The sequence below is a fragment of the Anabrus simplex genome, chromosome 1 (genome assembly GCF_040414725.1).
Source record: "Anabrus simplex isolate iqAnaSimp1 chromosome 1, ASM4041472v1, whole genome shotgun sequence".
In the NCBI taxonomy this organism is placed as follows: Eukaryota; Metazoa; Arthropoda; class Insecta; order Orthoptera; family Tettigoniidae; genus Anabrus; species Anabrus simplex.
The window spans coordinates 940,065,286-940,085,778 of record NC_090265.1 but is presented as its reverse complement, the minus strand read 5'-3'; the positions used below and the strand labels follow the sequence as shown (position 1 = coordinate 940,085,778).

The 20,493-nt window shown below is 37.2% G+C and overlaps 1 protein-coding gene across 2 annotated transcripts in view; it reads left to right on the top strand.

Moving 5' to 3' along the window:
• Helz (Helicase with zinc finger) overlaps positions 1-20,493 on the top strand; it is a 454,315-nt gene that overhangs the window by 250,444 nt on the left and 183,378 nt on the right. For both annotated transcript variants that reach the window (XM_068225301.1, XM_067136674.2), the window contains exons 12-13: positions 13,807-13,925; positions 18,476-18,622. In XM_068225301.1, the coding sequence (XP_068081402.1) occupies positions 13,807-13,925; positions 18,476-18,622 (266 nt within the window). The remainder of the gene's footprint in view (positions 1-13,806; positions 13,926-18,475; positions 18,623-20,493) is intronic.

Below are 20,493 nucleotides of genomic sequence, written 5' to 3'. Positions count from 1 at the left end.
ACTTTGATCTGGAGTGTGGCATTGTATGGAAGTGAAACATGGACGATAACTATCTCAGAAAGAAAGAGAATAGAAGCTTTTGAAATGTGGTGTTACAGAAGAGTGCTGAAGGTGAAATGGGTAGATAGAATCACGAGTGAAGAGATACTGAGTCGAATTGATGAGAGGAGACTGATTTGGCTAAATTTGATGAGAAGAAGAGACAGAAGGATAGGGCACATCCTAAGACACTCAGGTCTTGTACATATGGTTTTTGAGGGAAGTGTAGGTGGTAAAAGCGGTAGGGGTAGACCGAGGTACGAATATGATAAGCAGATTAGAGAAGATATAGGTTGTAGTAGTTATGTAATAATGAAAAGGTTAGCATAGGATAGGGTGGCATGGAGGGCTGTATCAAACCAGTCTGTGGACTGATGACTCAAACAACAACATTGTTTTTATGTCCCACTAACTACTGTTTGACAGTTTTTGGAGGCGCCGAGGTGCTGGAATTTAGTCCCGCAGGAGTTCTTGTACGTACCAGTAAATCTACTGACACGAGGGTGACATATTTGAGCAGTAAGAGATAAGAATTTCATAGTGTTCCGTATTGAAGTGAGATCACTAGTAAGTTCAAAGAAGATATAATAATGGTTCAACCTTTCAATACTAGACCTGTTAAAATAAGAAATGTAAGTTTTACGTTCCTACTTAATTATAATTGGTACTGGTTTCGACCAGTATTCTTAGTCATCATCAGCCAATCACAAATAAGTATAAAAGACAATGCAACAAAAAGAAAGAAAAACCCCAAAAACCAATTTCAACTTAAATGACATTTCTGGAAAACCTAATATTTTATTCGACTTCCTTATCCACTTTTTCAAAAATGCTAAATTTACAAACCCAAATTCAATATTCCAGACCTTATATAGTTCCTACCGACATTTTCCACTTCCTATATTCCATCCCCTGATCCATCTTAAACTACTACACCACCTCATTTATCTCCCTATTTTTTTCCTTTATTTTAATCATTATTTTTCTACTTCAACTTTTTCTTTCCTTTTTACCTTCCTTCTTTTTTCCTTCTCCTAATTGAATTATATTTTCTAACATCTCTAATGATTTAGACCATTCTAACTTTCAAATTTATACATTACGCTGTTCTAAGATTGACCTCAACTCTTACCGTCAAGATATAACTCGCTATGTCATTTCGCTCCTCAACTGTTCCAATTTTTGTGCTTTTTAGTGTTTTTGAAAACTTTGATCTGGAGTGTGGCATTGTATGGAAGTGAAACATGGACGATAACTATCTCAGAAAGAAAGAGAATAGAAGCTTTTTTCTATGTCATATGTTTCAATAACTTCAAAAATCTAACATACATATCTTTAACTTGGATAATTATATTTCTTTCGACAAATAATATACAACTATATTGTACTATTTCACTCATATCAGCATTTAAAGGCTTGGTACTTGAACTATTTAAATTTTTTCATCAGATTTCCACAAACGTTTAGAAGCACAGTGCCGTTCGGCACATACGTGTTGCTACTCTTCAAGAACTTTCTCCGTACTACATTTACATATTAGATCTAAGACTTCTTCATGTTTTTCGGAACTATCGACATGCAGTGCTGATCCCTAAAATATACATTGCCTCATGAACTGCAACCAAAAAGTAGGTATTTGATTCTAGACTTCTTCAAAACATTGAAATTTCAACAAACAGTGTTCCCTAAAGTGTTATAGTGCTTCATAAACAGCATCTGACAGAATTATTTAAACTTCACATTTTATTTACCTGTGCATTGTCTTCTATACTTATTTGTGATCGGCTGATGATGACCAAGAATACTGGTTGAAACCCATACCAATTATAATTAAATAGGAATGTAAAACTTACATTAATTATCTTCAACTTAAATTGGCATTGTTATGTGTTATGACACGAGTGTAATAGACTGATATAACTTGAAAACGATAGCCCATGGGTAAATAATGCAATTATCAAGCTCAAATTATTATTATTATTATTATTATTATTATTATTATTATTATTATTATTATTATTATTATTATTATTATTATTATTATGATTATGTTACGATTATGATTATTATGACTTGTATGGCTATGAAATGTTTACATCCGTTTATTATTATTATTATTATTATTATTATTATTATTATTATTATTATTATTATTATTATTATTATTATTATTATTATTATTATTTAGCCTCCGTGGCTCAGGCGGCAGCACGCCGGCCTCTCACTGGCGGGTTGCGTGGTTCATATCCTGGTCACTCCATGTGAGATTTGTGCTGGACAAAGTGGAGGTGGGACAGGTTGTTCTCTGGGTACTCCAGTTTTCCCTGTTATCTTTCATTCCAGCAACACTCCTATATCATGTCGTTTCATTAATCATTCATTAGTCATTGCCCCAGAGGAGTGCGACAGGCTTGGGCAGCCGGCACAATTCCCATCCTTGCCGCTAGAAAGGAGCTTCATTCATTCCATTCCTGACCCAGTCAAATGACTGGAAACAGGCTGTGGATTTTCATTTTCATTATTATTTACGTAGTCAGATGAGTGGATTGTTTGTGAGGTTATGTCATGAAGCATGTACATTACTGTATATAGACATTTATATGAGTTCATTTAATGTAAAACCTAGAATTTACGATAAGGCATTTTGTAACATATCTTTCTAGAAGCCTGGCCAGGCACATGTAGGAGGTGGTGTTGATGGTAGAGACGAGTTATTTTTTGGTGAGAATCATGGTTTAAGAGGAGTTGTTCTGATCAGACGTGCGTCGTGCTAACAAGTGTTTGAAGTATGTGAATTGGTTTAGTAAAGTTGGTAGTTGGTAGTTGACATGCAGTGGTTGCAGTCTCTATGTGCTTCGTGATAGGCAGTTGTTAGAAATGGTGGTTTGTTGATGTTTTTGGAGTGAAGTGTTTTGTTGTGATTGCAGTGATTTAAGGTTATGTGTATTTAATTTGTAAATAATTGTCAATAAATCTTTGTGTATACCGTACATCAGTTATAACATTAATATGTATGTTATAACATTAATATGTATGTTATAATATCAGTATTTGATGTTATTCCTTGCGAAGCGTCTTGTCACTTCCCAGATCATTAACAACAGTTTTCTTTCATTCAGTCGCTAGCACTTTCCATGGAGTTTTATTTATGCCATCTCATGGATACAGCATAAAATATATTTATATCAGAAAATTATTTACTTACTTTGATGGGACTGAAACAGTCTTAAGATAATTTAGTGTACAAATACTGTTTACAAGGTCTACTCAATATAATATTCATCTTGATGAAAAACATTTACTTCAAAAACAAATTAAAATACAACTTGAATATGATACTGAAAATGTAAATACAATTTTAGGAAATATATTCTCAGAAAATTTATGTAATATATGAAATTAATATAACATGTGATAAAAAAATACTGTTTGTCATTTAAAATGATTTCTTTGCAACTATTATTGTTTCAGAGTGGAAACTGGGCTAATTTCTTTATCCTTAGTTAAGAGTTAATCAAAATAATTGAATGAATGAATAGAAGTAGTAGTTTTTGTGGGGGGAAACCTACATTGATAATTGAAAACCCCCGGAAAAAGTGTCTAATGGTAGACTTCTGGGTTTTCCCGCAACCATCTACCCTGGGGAGGGGGAGGGTTAATTGATGAAAACTGTTATGTACAGTATGTAGTCTGTTACTTATTTTTATTTAGAAAATAAGTCACTTTGTTTTACAACTGAAAAGTTTTATTCTTGCAATTACCTATTCTAGATCCACTGCAGTACATTACTCACATTTGTGATTTTTCTGTTTCGTCGTATAAATAACTGCATAAATAATATTTTACCAACATTTTTCTGGAGAAATACAGCTATACATATCAGAGTATGAAAGCGAATGCTCCCATTGACCGGGCTTTCTGAATTAAGTTTGTGAACTATGGTCTATTGGACACATTAAATGGTTGTACATCTGCAAGCATCTCGAAAATTTTATTTCATCTCAGGCGTTACATGAACTTCATTTGTACTAGAACATGATTGAACACACAGGTTTTCTTGCAGGAACTGAGGACCCAGCTGTCTTCTTAAACGAATTTAATTGTTTTACATGAGAAGCACTAGACAAATTCCGTGTATTTTAAAGTATTTTTACCTCTTACCTCTCTGAATTTAGTCCAAGGAGAGCTTGAAACTGATTTTCCTTTTTTTCTACTACTACTACTACTACTACTACTACTACTACTACTACTACTACTACTACTACTACTACTACTACTACTACTACTACTAGCTTAATTTTATTTTCAGCACATAATTTTGACATTTTGTCTTGCATCAGCAGAAACAGTGTCCCAGCTTTTACTTGAGGTCGACAGTGTTGTATCATGGTGATGCCAACAGTTGGTGAGAAAGTGGGGTTCATATCGTCCATTCATACACACTGAACAATATTTTCAATGCCGATGAAACTCCATTGATTTTTAATGCTGAGCCCTGATGAGCTGATGGTCTTACGGAGAGAGGTACCATGGTGGGAAATCATTCAAGAATAGGGTCACTGTACTTGTATGTTGCAATGCAGACAAAAGCGAGAGACTTCCTCACCTTGTCATAGGAAAGTTCAAGAAGCCACAATGTTGCAAGGGCATCAGGCACTTTCTGTATAAATACAAGGCATCTGGTGCATGCTAGGATAGGAAAAATTAGTTCCCTTGTTAGATCAGTGCGCTGTGCACAAATATGTTTTAATTTTTAAAATGTCCATTTTCTTTTTCTGCTTGCCAACACTCCAAGCTACTTACAGCGCCAGTGTCAAGGTATCATTTCATCCCAGAAACGTGCCTACAGAAAGTGACCAGTGTGTTGCTTTTGCTGTGAATTGGCTAGGAATGTTTCAGTGGGAGAAATATCCAAGTGAGATGTGATATGGGCTATGCAGTGTGTGACAGTCGATAATCATGAACTGCTTTATCGAGTGTGAATTTGGTTCTTTAAATCAAGAAGCTGATGAAGATGAATGGGAGGAGTTTCAGCAACAGTCCAATGTTGGTACACCTTTTACCAAACATCGCCATCTACATGAGAAGACTACTTGAGAGGAGTAGGATCCCGCCATGTTGATCAACTGTGATCCTGTGATGCCAGAGGGAGATGCAGGTGCAACTGATGCCGAACGAGATGAAGATGCAGGTGATAACTACTTCATAGAAGAATGATGTATTTGCCACTGTAGCCCATGTTGGACTATGTGATAAGTGCTTGTAATTCTGATAAAGCAACAATAAGGTCCATGGACTGTATGGAGCAATTCGTTGCTAGTGTTTACAAAATAAAAGATGGTGCTATCTCTCATCCACTCTTATTTTCAAAAGTAATTAACCTAATATGTGACCAAGAAAACCACTGGACTATTAAACATTTGCTTTTTTTTAGAGATTGGTTTGTGGCAGCTCTCCAATCAGCTCTATTTTCCACCCTCCTCTTGAGTTCAACACAGCTTCCACATTCAATATCTCCCATTATCTGCTAAATATACTGGAGACAGGGTCTTCCTCAGTGCCTCTTCTCTTCAATCATTCTTTCTAATATAAGTTTAAGCAAGCTGTCATGTCTTTGTATATTTCCTGTTAAATTTGTCCTAGTTTTTATGCTCCTCCAAACAGCATAAATTTTTCCTGCCTTCTTATAATGTTCTTTATCGTATCTCTCCAAATGATCTTTTTAACATTCTTCTGTAGCATCACTATACAATGGTATTATTTTTACATTTTTTTTTTTTCAATTTGACAATCCTGTTGGCTACCCTATTATTCATTGGATTACTGTACTTTTATCGCATCATGCATAGATTTCTTCTTTTCTTTGAAACGTGGAGTTTTTGTTGTTGTTTCCTTTCCCATTGTATGGCATTGTCATTTGAATAAATGCACCTTGTTGGATACATGTCAGAAAAATAGTTTCTTCCACAGCATTTGATAGTTTTAAACTGTGAAGCAAAGTGATTACATGCATTCATGAGTCTTAGAATGTTTTGTGATGTGGTCAGGGTTGGCAGTCTTAATTATGAGTTGGTGGCGGTAAATGCTAAAATCTGATTTTTGCATCCCTGTGACTTTGAATTAACAAGCTTTTACTGTACAGTAACTTCATTGAAAAAGTTTCAGATGTATGGTGTCTTCATGTAAATGATGATATGATTAGAAACATCAAATCATGTACTGAAAGACATACTCGCTAAGACCTTCAGGAGGATAATTGGGTGTGGGATATAGAAACATTGGAAGCTGTGATAGGTCTTTTACATGCAATGGGTGCATATGGAGCCAAGAACTTTCCGATAAAATAATTGTGCCTCAAATATGGGGTCCACCTTTCTTCTCCCATACCATGAGTAGAAATACGTTTACTGAAATATTGAGGTTTCTTAGATTTTATGATACAAATACTGAAATATTGAAGTTTCTTATACTTGATGATAGAAATACTTGTCAGGAAAGTAGCATCACCAATTTGGAAACCATTTGTGGAGAGTTTTCAATCACAAGTAATAAATCTCATTGGACATCAGATTATGAACATTAAAATAAGAATAATAGTTTACACCACCTTTCCAGTACTTATGTTTCCTTATATTTAGGATATAAACATTACAACAGGTGTTGTAAGTTGGGACATGTTTCGTTTAACTGTCGTAAGCATCATCAGCTGAAATAAATCTTAGCCTAAAGTTAGGTCAGGGCCCCGACCCTAGTGTTCTTGAAATATATGGTATCGTAAGATTCAACATTTACATTATAGAAAATCAAATAAGCTTAAAACTAGTGTGAAAAACATAGAATGTTCATCATGGCTAAGAGAAAAACACACAATCGTGTTGGTGGAGGTTAAAAACATAAAGTACAATACTGAGCTGGTAATGAAATAATTAAAATCATAAAGGATATTATTGCTACCAGTCAGTCAGTCAGAATGTTCATTCATAAAACTAGTGTGAAAACAATTTCAGTTATTGATTGCATGGCAGTTGACGACCAGCTCTGTTCTTCCATGGCCCATTGTCCCATCACACAATATATGAGCAACAATCCTGACAAGTTTGGTATCATTTTGGCTTCTGGCAGATACAGACTCCAAAATACATGATAAACAAATTTCTGTATCTAGGCAAGGATGAAGAATGACCATTGACTAAGTTAGCTCCTTGTCAGAGCATATGGTGTCAAACTTCTGGAACCTACACAGCTAAGGGAAGAAATCTTACCTGCAGTAACTTCTTTATATCTAAGAAACAGATGGACTAAAGCACAAGAAAACAAGTCTTGTCGGTATTTCGAAAAAAAATTAGAACCGAGGTGCTTGCATTCACCAGAATCACTGCAGGTTCCTTGTGCAACACTGTGGTTTACAAAGCTGGTGATATAACTCACTCATGTTTAGTTTACTTCATGAAAATGTAAAGTGAATGAATCTTCCTACCAATCGTTGCCATAAGACCTATCTGTGTCGGCACGACGTAAAGCCCCTAGCAAAAAAAAAAAAAAATCTTCCTACCGAACACAGTGAAATTCCCCACACAGTGGAACTAAATGTGGTGTGGACGCCTTGGATCAGATGACAAGGCTCTATGCAGTGGAGTGTGACTGCAGGAGATGGTTCGTACACCTCTTTGTTAAAATTTTGGATATGGCAGCCATCATTGCCTGCATTTTATGTAGAACAGTAATAGGTGATAAACTGTCTCACCAACAGTACATTTTCACTGCAGCTGATTAATCTCATATTTGCTGTTCCGTTCTGACACCAGTATCATAATCTCAAAAGGAAATAATTTTGGTCCCATGTTATTCAATACTAATCAAATTCTTAAAATCTTTAAATTATTATTGCTATTAACTTTTGCAAATTGCGCCTATTTTTGGTACATGTTTTGTCCTCAATATGGGACTCCTTCAGCCAATATACGACAGAATAATTGATACATGATTAAAAGAAATGTTTTAAAACATTGGACACTACACATATTTTTATACTATTTATTCATTACATTAAAAATGGTGTACATTAAAGTAGTCTTTGTAGACTAAATTGTCCCAATAAAATATTGGTTATATGATTAAAAACATAAACAGTGTATCATTAATTGCAGTGTCCACTAAAAACTGTTGTGAATCATTGGATGGACGTCATCTATTACACTCCCATGTTAAAGCTCACCAGAAACTTTTAAGATCCCTGATCCAAATTAAAATGTAGAGATAACTGCTAACACAAAACTAAAATATTACGTAGATAAAATTAGCAGTACTCATAAAAAAATGTAAAAAAGAATATTTTGTATCTTGTATTTTTTTTCTTCTTTTCAAGCATTGACTTCGGGATCCTTGTTCTTCCCATTCTTTTCACATTCCTATACCACCTGAGTCTCAGTGGTATTACCATATTTTTTTTTATTTGGTCCTGTCTTGTCTTGGCCAGTATACTACTTAGGAATTCATCTTGCTTGCCTGCCTCTGCTGTAGTCGTTTCCCAAGTTTCAGCTTCATACATTCTACCAAACAAAAATATATTATGGACCATATGCCTACACGAATTTAGGTAGGAATGAGACTTATAAAATTGTCATACGAATAGAGAATACATGGCCCTTCCTTTATTGCATGAAAAAGTGTATACCAGCTGCTTCTCTTTTGATCATTAGAGTATTATTAGACATCATAGGTAATAAATTTCATATTAATCCATATTGAAGAGCAATATAGTGTAAAACAAAAGCTAAAGGTTTCCACCTATTCAATACTGAACATCTCAACTCTTTCCCATCATCCTCCTTCTCTTCATACTTGTTTGAGCTCAGCGAGTTCTAGAAGATTCTTCAAGTGCTGCTGAGCTGAGTTCTTGAAGATTCCTCTAGTGCTGATATTTTAGTGTTTCACCTGGTCTTCTGGTAGGCGTGGTCTTCTAATTGGAGGAAAACTGAGAGAGCTTGCACAGGACATGTGATTGTGACGAGTGTTTTTAAAATCTTCACTTGTCTTGATTTCCATGCTTGGTTCATATATATATATATATACTATTTATCTCCTGAGTGTTATACTTTTTCAACCCTCCAGTTACTTCAGCCGTATGATTTTCACCAGTAGTTTCATGTAGGCTTTGTTGAAGGGATAAGAAACTCAGTGATACCAGGAACCTGCTAAAGAGGAGGAGAGAAATGAAAATTCAGTCTGACTGTGACAAAATACAGTACTCTGAGCTGTGCAAAACCATAGAAAGAGAATTAAAACTGACCTAAAGAAATTCAATGAAGATACTCTAAGAACTTGCTTATCTGAAAAAACAAGTTTGAAATCTGCTAAAAGGAAGCTACAGATCAGTAAGAAGCAATTAATTGCATTAGATGGGGACAACGGACGAATTACTGATAGGGAAGAACTTCTTGAGTTCATCAGGAACTTTTCTAGAGGGCTGATGATAACCTGTCTTTGCCTGACTTATCCAACATTTTCCAAGTCCCGGAAGTTCTCCCATCTGAGATCAGACATGCTATAAACAGGTAGCGATAACCTTTCAGTTAGCGTTCTCAAACTTGCTGGTGATGAAACTTTAAGCCACTTGGCAAAAATATTCACGTTTGTCTACGCAATGCATTCATCCCTCCATCTTGGAACAGAGCAATGATAATTCTCCTGCATAAAAAAGAGAACATACATGACATCAGAAACTATCATCCTATTAGCTTGCTTTCTGTCCTTTACAAGGTTTTCACCAAGGTACTGTACCAGTAAAAGAGCCCGACTTTAAGATTTATTTTCAACGCAAGCATGGAATAGTTCTCAGGGCTAAACTGGATGAATAATAGCTAGGGCTTGGTACAGGAGGCAGGGTCCTATCTACAAGAAAAATTGGAATCTGATTTGATAAGAGTTTATTCATATAATGCATGTTAAATTGCACATCACCTCATGGTAGATAGGTGTTGTCTTCCACATTGTCCTTAAAATGGCCCGGGTCTCCAGCTCACCAGGCCGTACCGGCTGCAACACGTTCCAGAAGATGCCCAAGTACTCCATCAAGATGCGGACGGACCATCCAGGTTGGCTGCACGGAATACGCCTCAAGTTCCCGATCCTTGTGATGACCTCCGCTGGTTCCTGATGATGTTGAGGGTAGTCACATTACCCAGGTACAATGAGGTTGATAGAATCAATGCAAACTCCGAGAATGTGCTCTTCGTCACTCACAGAATAAATCAAAGTTCATGAAAACCTTGAGTAATGAGTTTTCTCACCACTAGTAAAATCACGAGACAAAGTTCATAAAGACTTTTAAGAATCCACTCTTTAACACTCATGGAAATGACAAGTCCGTGGTCATGAAGACTTTCAATAATGTTATAGTTCATCAATGAAAAAAATTACAAGTCTTCAAGTAATCACTGACAAAGATCACAAGTCTATGCTCATGGAAACTTCGAATAAATTTAGAGTTCATCACTCTTGAATATTAAAAGTCTTTGAATAATCACTGGCGAAAAGTTAGAGTTCATCACTGGTAAATATGACAAGTCTTTGAATAATCACTGGCGAAAAGTTAAAGTCCATTTATAAAGACTTAGAAAAATTCAGAGTTCCTCAACACTCGTAAATATTGCAAGTCTTATTTATAAAGACTTAGAAAAATTCAGAGTTCCTCAGTGAGACTATAACCACACGAAGATAGCGTCCGACGATAATGGCAGCGAGTAGGGCCACGTTAACTACTCGACTGTCACTGATAGACTGAGATATCAGGCTATATTGAGCTCTTTTTATATTTGGTTTGGGGACATTACATCACATATGCTGTGAAGCTGGTTATCTCCTGAATCCTTCAACGGATTTTCTTGAAATTCAAGCATTGCGACATTTATGAAATTCCCTTTAATATGACATGTTGATCAAGTCGCTACCCCAATTATTATAGGAGTTTTAAATTTTTTCTCCATCGAATGTTCCGGAAGGTGTGACGCTTGAATCTGGAACATACGAGTTCAGGCTAGCTGCACGTGGCATGACAGGTGGGTGATCTAACTAGCCCCTGCGGCTACGTCACGCATACAGCTGTTCTCAGCTTGCTTGCTCGTCCTGCTGAATGTAAACAAACCAGCCTTCCACGGAGTAATACGCGTGGTGATAAAATACGATCAACTCTCAAAAAATATGCATTTACAGGTCGTAACCGGTACAGTACTGACAAATAGAATCAGTTCAACGCTTGATTTTTGCCCAGCCAATTGAACAAGCAGGTTTCTGCCGAGGTTTTGGAACAATCGACCACATACTCGCCCTTCTTGAAGTTATCAGCAGAAGTAATGAATATCAAATGCCGCTCTGTCTAGCCTTTGTGGACTTTGAAAAGGCTTTTGACTCGGTGATCGACGCTGCTGTTATGCAAGCCTTAGCAAAACACGGCATAGGTGCTGCCTACATAAGAGTACTCCAGCATATCTACGAAACCTCTTCAGCCTTCGTGAACGTCAAGGTGCCAACCACGGATTTTCCCATTCAAATAGGTGTAAAGCAAGGCGACCCACTATCTCCCAAGCTGTTCTCAGCAGTATTAGAAATGGCCATGTCAAAAATCAACTAGCAAAGTACAGGAATCAAAATCAATGGGAAAAGGCTGAATAATTTAAGGGTTGCAGACGACATTACACTTTTGGCCAACAACATCGATCAATCAATCAATCAATCAATCAATCAATCAATCAATCAGTCATTATTGATCTGCATTTAGGGCAGTCGCCCAGGTGGCAGATTCCCTATCTGTTGCTTTCCTAGCCTTTTCCTAAATGATTTCAAAGAAATTGGAAATTTATTGAACGTTTCCCTTGGTAAGTTATTCCAATCTCTAACTCCCCTTCCTATAAATGAATATTTGCCCCAGTCCTCTTGAATTCCAACTTTATCTTCATATTGTGAACTTTCCTACTTTTATAAACGCCACTCAAACTTATTCGTCTACTAATGTCATTCCACGCCATCTCTCCACTGACAGCTTGGAACATACCACTTAGTCGAGCAGATCTTCTTCTTTCTCTCAATTCTTCCCAACCCAAACTTTGCAACATTTTTGTAACACTACTCTTTTGTCGGAAATCGCCCAGAACAAATCGAGCTGCTTTTCTTTGGATTTTTTCCAGTTCTTGAATCAGGTAATCCTGGTGAGGGTCCCATACACTGGAATCATACTCTAGTTGGGGTCTTACCAGAGACTTATATGCCCTCTCCTTTACATCCTTACTATAACCCCTAAATACTCTCATAACCATGTGCAAATCTTCCAACGTATCAAACTAGGATGGCAAGCTTACGGAAGAAATTCTTTAATCTTCAAATCCAATATGCCAACCCACCTGAAGAAGATAGTCTTTGACCAGAGTGTTTCTCCCTGTACTGACTTACAGTTGTGAAACCTGGACATTGAGTGAGTTTGTTAAGCAAAAACTCAGAACAACCCAAAGAGCTATGGAACGGTTCATGCTAGGCTTTACAAAAAACAATATAAATATGAGTCTCCACCTTATCAATACAAAATTAATTTACATTAAGCTGGTAAATATAGTCAAGACTAGTTTCGACCCCTAGGGGGTCATCTTCAGTTGACATGCATTAAAAATGTATTTTTTACAAAAACATCACATGTAGTGGTAAAAGCTTAAATGCTAGGCTTCACGAAGAAAGACCGGAAGAGAGCAGATTACATCAGGTCAGTCACAAAGGTCAGTGACAGAAAGGGTGTTTACCCTAAAATGGCAGTGGGCAGGCCATGTCGCTCGGAGAACTGATGGTAGGTGGACAAAGCTTGTGCTTGAGTGGAGTCCTGAAGATCATCTGAGACCTAGGGGAAGACCAGCGGATAGATGGGATAAAGACATCCGTAAGATTACTGGGATCAATTGGCAGAACATCGCTCAAGACCGTCCCAGTTGGAGAGACCTCATGCAAACGTACCTTGCTTCGGACTTAAAGAGGCCACATCATAAAAACGATTGAATATGGCTGATAGTGATAGTGATGCTATTTATTTATTTATTTATTTATTTATTTATTTATTTATTTATTTATTTATTTATTTATTTATTTATTTATTTATTTATTTATTTATTTATTTATTTATTTATTTATTTATTTATTTATTTATTTATTTATTTATTTATTTATTTATTTCTTTCTTTCTTTCTTTCTTTTATTTTATTTTTTAATTTTTTAAATTTTGACTGAAGATGGTCTCTGGTAAGACCAAAACCAGTGTCAACAAACATATTTAACTTTTTCAAGGTTACAACAAACAGTATTGAACAGGTGGAATCCTTTAGCTTTTGTTTTACACTATATTATTAGACATGACAAAAATAATTTTAGCCACTCCTCATCTCTCAAAATCATATAGTGATCATGATCTAGACCATAAGTCTGAAATAAGTTTGAAATGGATGAAAACCTTAACAGTATAACTGACATTTAAAGAAAAAAAAAAAAAAAGAGGTAAGTGCAGGATGTAACTCCGGGAGGATGTATCCTTTCACCAGCAAAGAGATACAAGTGATAGCGGTAATATTCTGCGCTCTAGTGATGGGTGGTATAACTACAAATAGCATGCTTTATATGAGCGTTAAGATGTTTCAATGCCTGTTCCTCTGAATGACCCAAATGCTACTTATACCGTTATGGTTTTCGTCCATTCCAATTACAATTAATGTCACAAAGTATGCCGTTTTGTTACAGGTCATTTCAGCCACATTCTGTTAGATGAAGCAGCTCAGGCAATGGAATGCGAAGCCATCATGCCACTTGCTTTGGCAAGTGATGACACAAGAATTGTCTTGGCTGGTGATCATATGCAGGTTTGTCTCATTTCCTCGAGGATCCCCGATTATTGGGCCCTGGATGTTAATGACTTAAAAATGTTATGTATAAAAATCCCTTAAAATTCTCTTAAAATAACCTGTAGTAGTCTTTTAAAAAGTGATCAAATTAAAATTATACATTTATTTTGTAATAAGTATGAGTAATAACACATTGGTGACAGGCTATAAATGGAGGCTGCTGCTGTTGATTGGATAGTTGTTTGCAGCAACAAAATTAAACTGCTGCACTCAGTACTGTAACTTGAAAAGTATTCTAAGATATTGACCTCAAAGTGTAATGTGTTCTTACCAGGTTGCTTAGTTTGCCAAGTTGTCCTAGTGTCAGTGAGCTGGCCTGAGACACTGGATTAGTGCATACAACTGTGCTTCAGCTTTTGAAGGAACACCTGGGCATGAGAAAAATTGCATCACGATGGGTTCCGCGTGATTTGACGGAAATGTAGAAATAGTTATGATACGATGCTGCTCGTAAACACTTGGAGCACTATGAGCGTGAAGGAGAGGCTTTCGTATCATTACGCTGGATGAGTCATGGGCCAAATCGTATGAGACACAACTGAAACGCCAATTGAATGAATGGCATCATTATGGGTCACCACGAAGATCGAAAGTTCGTCAGAACCTCAACAGTGTGAAAGTTTTTGTTATCGTGTAAGACTGTAATGGTGTTATCAACACATTACGTTTCTCAACAGCAGACTGTCAATACGCAGTATTACTGTTCATTTTTGGAACACAGCCTGCGACCAGCTTTGAGAAAGAAGTGGCCACACTTTCTGCATGACAGCGTTCGGCCGCATACAACGCAAGCTGTGGCTGATTTGTTCAGTAGATGGGGCTGGGAATTGCTGTATCATCCACCATAATGCCCAGACTTAAGCCCTTGTGATTTTGACTTGATTCCTAAGATGAAGGAACCACTTCATGGCATTCGCTTCAGAAGTGTTCCAGAGATTGGCCAGGAAGTATACTGCTCCATTTGAACTATCAACACAACAGGCGCTGCTAAATGTATCCTACGACTTCCACATCGCTTGCAACGGGTTGCACACAATGCTGGTAACGACTTTTGAAGGACAATAAAACTTGGTAACAAGTACTTCTTTTATATCAGTTGTACTTAAGTAGTTGCTACTATTAACGTTCCAACCCTCATAAAATAACAACAGTGCATTGAAAGGTGTAAAAAAAACATCAGACAACAAATGTAAAAATATATTATTGCAGTTTCAATATTCAAGCCATCTCTGCACGCTTAAAAATACAGATAATACCAATATAATGGTCCCGACGTTTTCCTTATTCATAACTAGGTTAGGTTATCACAAGACAAATATGCACCATTCTAGTCTACCTCACCCAATTATGGTCCTAATCCAGATATAAGCCATCAAGTGGCAAATATTTGCTACACTTCACTCTTCCACTCAAGAAAAAACAAATTTCTAAATTCTGAATGGGATGCGAATTACATACATAAACAAGCTCACTGTGGTATTCATCAATCTCACTGCTAATCGGCAAGCAAAACTGAACATTAGTGATGCTAGCGGCTTGCTTCCTGGAGATGCAAATTATCCTGTGGGGAATCCAAGGCCTTTTTCCCGTTATCGCACAACTGCGGCAAGGGCTCTTAACTGAGTTGGAAATCACGTTCATTTCAGAAGGCATGACAAATAACATTTTCAGGATTAGGAAAAATTTGATTGTAATTAGCAGTAATAGCAAAAATTTACAGACACAGACATAGGCTTTTGGGCTTATGCTGTGTCAAGAAAATAAAGTGAAATTCTTTACGTTTTGATGTGGAGTCCTTGTTCACTAAAGTGCCGATTGACTCGGTCATCTCTCTCATTGAACACCTATTCCCTGAGAACCACTGCATGACGTCTAGCTATTTCTTGTGGGGTGAGAATATGTATGAACAGATGGACGGAGTGGCTATGGGAAGTCTACTTTCGCCCGTAGTGGCTAATTTCTTTATGAAGCATTTTGAGAAGGAGGCTATTGCTTCTGCGCCCTTGAAACCTATGATATGGTGGAGGTGTATTGATGGTACATTTGTGGTCTGGACAGAAGGTCCTGAGAAACTTCACCTATTTTTAAACCATCTAAATCAGCAACATCCGTCAATTAAATTCACTATGGAGATGGAGTCGGACAGATGCCTTCCTTTCTTGGATGTCTAGTAAGAAAGAAACCAGACGGCTCCTTAGGGATCGTAAGCCTGCCCACACAAATCGCTATCTTCATAGAGATTCTCACCATCATCCAGCACAAAAACAAGGCATTCTCACGACACTCACCATGAGGGCGAGATGAACTTGCGAGCCATCAAATATCCAGGTGGAGATGGGCACACTGAAAGTTACGTTCAAGGGTAATGGTTACAGTGATTTACAGATTCATAGAGCCCTGCATCGCAGAGAAATGACCAAGCAAAGCTCACAGAAGGAAGAAGTGAAGGGAACTGCCTACCTGCCTTACATTCACAACACCACATATTGAATTGCCAAGGTCCTCTGCAAACACAATATAAAAACCGTGTCTGGGTAAAACCAAGGACAAATTGTCCCCACTTTTACATCCTGGGGTATACAAAATTCCCTGTACTTGCGGTAAGGTATACATTGGCCAAACATGCCGGTCCATTGGTACTTGTATCAAGGAACATGAACGTAATATTAGTCTCAACCAGCCAGATAAGTCAGCAATAGCTGAGCACGCTCTATCATCGGGTCATGATGTCATGTTCCAAGATGCTCGAGCTCTTACCCACACTAGACACTACAGGTCCAGGATTAAAAGGGAAGCTGTGGAAATATGTAGAAATCCTAACAATTTCAACAGCATCACTGGCTCTCAATTAAGTAATACCTGATTGCCAGCCTTTAAGGATTTACATAGGTATGTAGTTCCCTTCCCTGTCCCTTCACTATTGTTATTTCGTTTCGATGTTTTCCAAATTTGTACGTTCCTCATTGCCAGACGTTTCATTCCAGGTTTGTGTCAATGTCATACCTTCATATGTGCGTACACATGTTATGTTATGTGACTCTCTCAGACTGATTCTGATGATTCCGCCAGCTTCCGCTTCGAACGCTAGCACTGTACCATGTCCGGGGAGCCATCTGGTGATGAATGAATGTACCATTTCCCCTTCTGTGATAACATCTAAATTCAAACCTCATTGTTTGAGAAGCCTTTCTTGTGGACAGTCGAGATTTTCTTCTGATGACGCAGAGCTAAGTTCTCTGCGAAACGTAAAGTATGTCATCTTATTTTCCTGACACGGCATAAGCCCAAAAGCCTATATCGTCTATAAGTACAGGCCGTGAAAGCATCAATGGCAAGTGAGAAATTTTTATATAGATTTAATACAGTGAGAATCGGGACTTGGAATTTATGACTTGCTATGCAGTGAAACGTGTTAATGATGAACGCACTGACAAAGTTTCACTGTACTGATATTTTGGCACACTGTCCTATATTCTATTCAATAAAAATTTTATTTTCCTGTCTCTGTACATCAAGATGGAAGAATGATGGAATAACAGAGAAAATGAAGACATTGTGGGCAGAATGAAAAACAACCAAGATTGAAGAAAGTGAGAGAAAGAGGTACACCAAAGCAAAAAAGGAATGTATTGTAAGTTGCTTGCTGAAAAAAACCTCGAGACTCTGGTTAAGAGATGATATGAATAGTAAGAAAAATGTGTAAAACTAATGAACTTTACTGGTTAGGTTGAGACTTTCTGGCAGCCTTAATCGTACCAAACTCAAAGGAATGTCCATTAATAGGTGAATGTGAGCTTGAATTGTCGGTAACAATAGCAAAGGAAAGTAGCAAAATAAGTAATGTGACACAGATAGGTCTTATGGCGACGATGGGATAGGAAAGGTCTAGGAGTGGAAATGAAGCAGCCTTTGCCTTAGTTAATTTACAGCCCCAACATTTGCCTGGTGTGAAAATGGGAAACCACGGTAAACCATCTTCAGGGCTGCTGACAGTGGGGTTTGAACCCACTATCTCCCGGATGCAAGTTCACAGCTGCGTGGCACTAACCACACGGCCAACTCGCTCGGTTTTCTTATTCTTTCAGATCTTCTCACATGCATAAAAAAAGACAATAATCTAATATTCAAAGTTCAGTCGTCAGTGCCGTAAAAGATTTTAAATATTTTCATATAAGTCAGGCATTGATAGTCTGTGTTAAATGGGAAGCATTTTGGCCTTGGTAGGTTAAACTTAGAATTATCCAACCAAGTGTTTACTATGCTGTCGCGTTATCCCATCCACTCAGTGCACTATGTTCTGCAGAAAATTTTACTGTGTAAATATCACTTGCGCCAGGCCAAAATATTTTTACTTCATAAGGAAGACCGCAGCAGAAACAGCTTCCTATTTGACACAGATTATAGTTCACCATTGTTGAATGTTTAGTTTAAGTGTTTGCTTCTCTTATTAAGTTTGGTAACTTAATTTTATCATTTTCTCTGATAGAGTATTTCCCTTTTATTTGCAGTTAAGTCCAGAGCTCTTTTCTCAGTTCGCCAAAGAACGGAATCTACACGTGTCTCTGCTAGAGCGGCTATATGACCATTATCCTGCTACTTTTCCCTGCAAAATACTACTATGTGAGAACTACAGGGCTCATGAAGCTATCATTCAAGTAAGGACTTAATAATTCGTTAGGTTACTGATAAGTATTGACCTCAGAAAATGGTAAATAAAATATTTCATTATTGGTGGAAAAAATACTTAAGGGGTGGTTAAAAAAGTAATAAAACAAGACAAAGAAGTAAATAAAATTGTTAAGTTGAGATAATTTTGAATGCATTATAAAGCTAATATAATAAGTTTATGTAGGCCTAATAGCAATAACGACAACTTGACTTATTTCCTTTAATTCCTAGGTGGAACATAAGGCCTCACTGAAATTTCTCCGGTTTGTTTTATCTGCCGTCAATGCTTTCACCTCTCTCTGTGTCGTGTCTTGTTGACTCCAGCTACCTCCCTGTCTATGGTTCTCTTCCAGGTAATTCTTAATCTGCCTTGCCTGCGACTACCTTGCGGATTCCAGCTCAATGCCTGCCTTGTGATACTTTCTTGTGGTCTTCTCAGGGTGTGCCCAGTCCATCTCCATTTTCTTATTATTATCTGTGGCTGTATGGGATTTTGACTTGTGGCCTCCCAAAGGTCTTTGTTTGAGATGGTCTTTGGCCACCAAATTCTCATAATGTACCTCAGGCAAGAATTTATAAAGGTCTGTAACCTTGTTGTAATGTCTTTGGTCACTTTCCAGGTCTCACCCCATACAGTAACACAGATTTAACATTTGAATTGAATATTGTTAGCTTTGTTTTTATGTGTATGTGCGGGGATCTCCATATTGGTTTTAACTGTGCAAAAGCTCCTTTGGCTTTATTTATACGACTCATCACATCCCTAAAAGCCCCTCTATTCTGGTTGATCATGCTTCCTAAGTAGTGAAATTCTGCTATTCTTTGTATATCCATTCATCTAGAGTCAAGCTAGAATTATTACAATGGTTTATGCACATTTCCTTAGTCTTTTGCGTTATTTAAGGCTACTTCTTTAGCTTCTATTTTTAAGTCATTCACTTTGATTTCCGTGTCCTGAAAACATTCTGCAAGAAGACAGAGATCATCCGCATAATCCAGATCATACCAATATAAATGGTCATTCGGAACAAATATTTTAGATTCCCTATCGGAATCAACATCTATATCATACAATCCAGATCTTCCGATTGGTTATCTAGTCCTCACTGAAGGCCACGCTTTCTATTCGTTGCCTCTCTCAGCACACAATCCATTGTCATGATAAACAAGATTGGCAGCAGGAAACATCCTTTTCTTACTCCAGAGTTCATAGCAACAGTTTCACACAGCTTCCTTTTATGTTCTACTTGTTAATTACATCCATCATACATTGCCCGTGCAGAGGTGCCAACTATTACGGATTGTCCGTAATAATTACGGATTTCACCTCACGATTACGGAATTACGGTCAAAGGGGAAATTATTACGGAAAAGCAGACATCACGAAAAAATAATTTTGAACGGTAAAAATAAAAGGAAAAATTTTCAATACTTTCGAGTCTTTCTCCTAAATCGTCCTCGTTTCAATGCTTGTGAGTTGGCAACGATACTTATTCGATCGTGACTTCCTTTGCTACCCACAAGCGCTGTAAAATTCATTGTGAATGAAGGAGCTCAGGCGCTGCCCTTCTCCACTATAAATCCTTCAGTAATGTCGTATTTGCTGTGTTAAGTGTACCTGGAAAGAAGTAAGGCCTACATTAAGCACATTAAGCACTGGAATCGCTTATGGTTCAGACGACGAAAATGCCATCACAGTGGGAAGGATGCTTCAAGAAAAACTACACTGAAAAAGCAGCTGCTGCGTGAGAAACAAGCTACAATTAATGTTTTATCACAGAACTGACAGGTTGTGTGCAAATGTTATTGTGTAATATGGTATACTTTCGAATAGATTGCTAGAAGGAAGGGCAAAGGG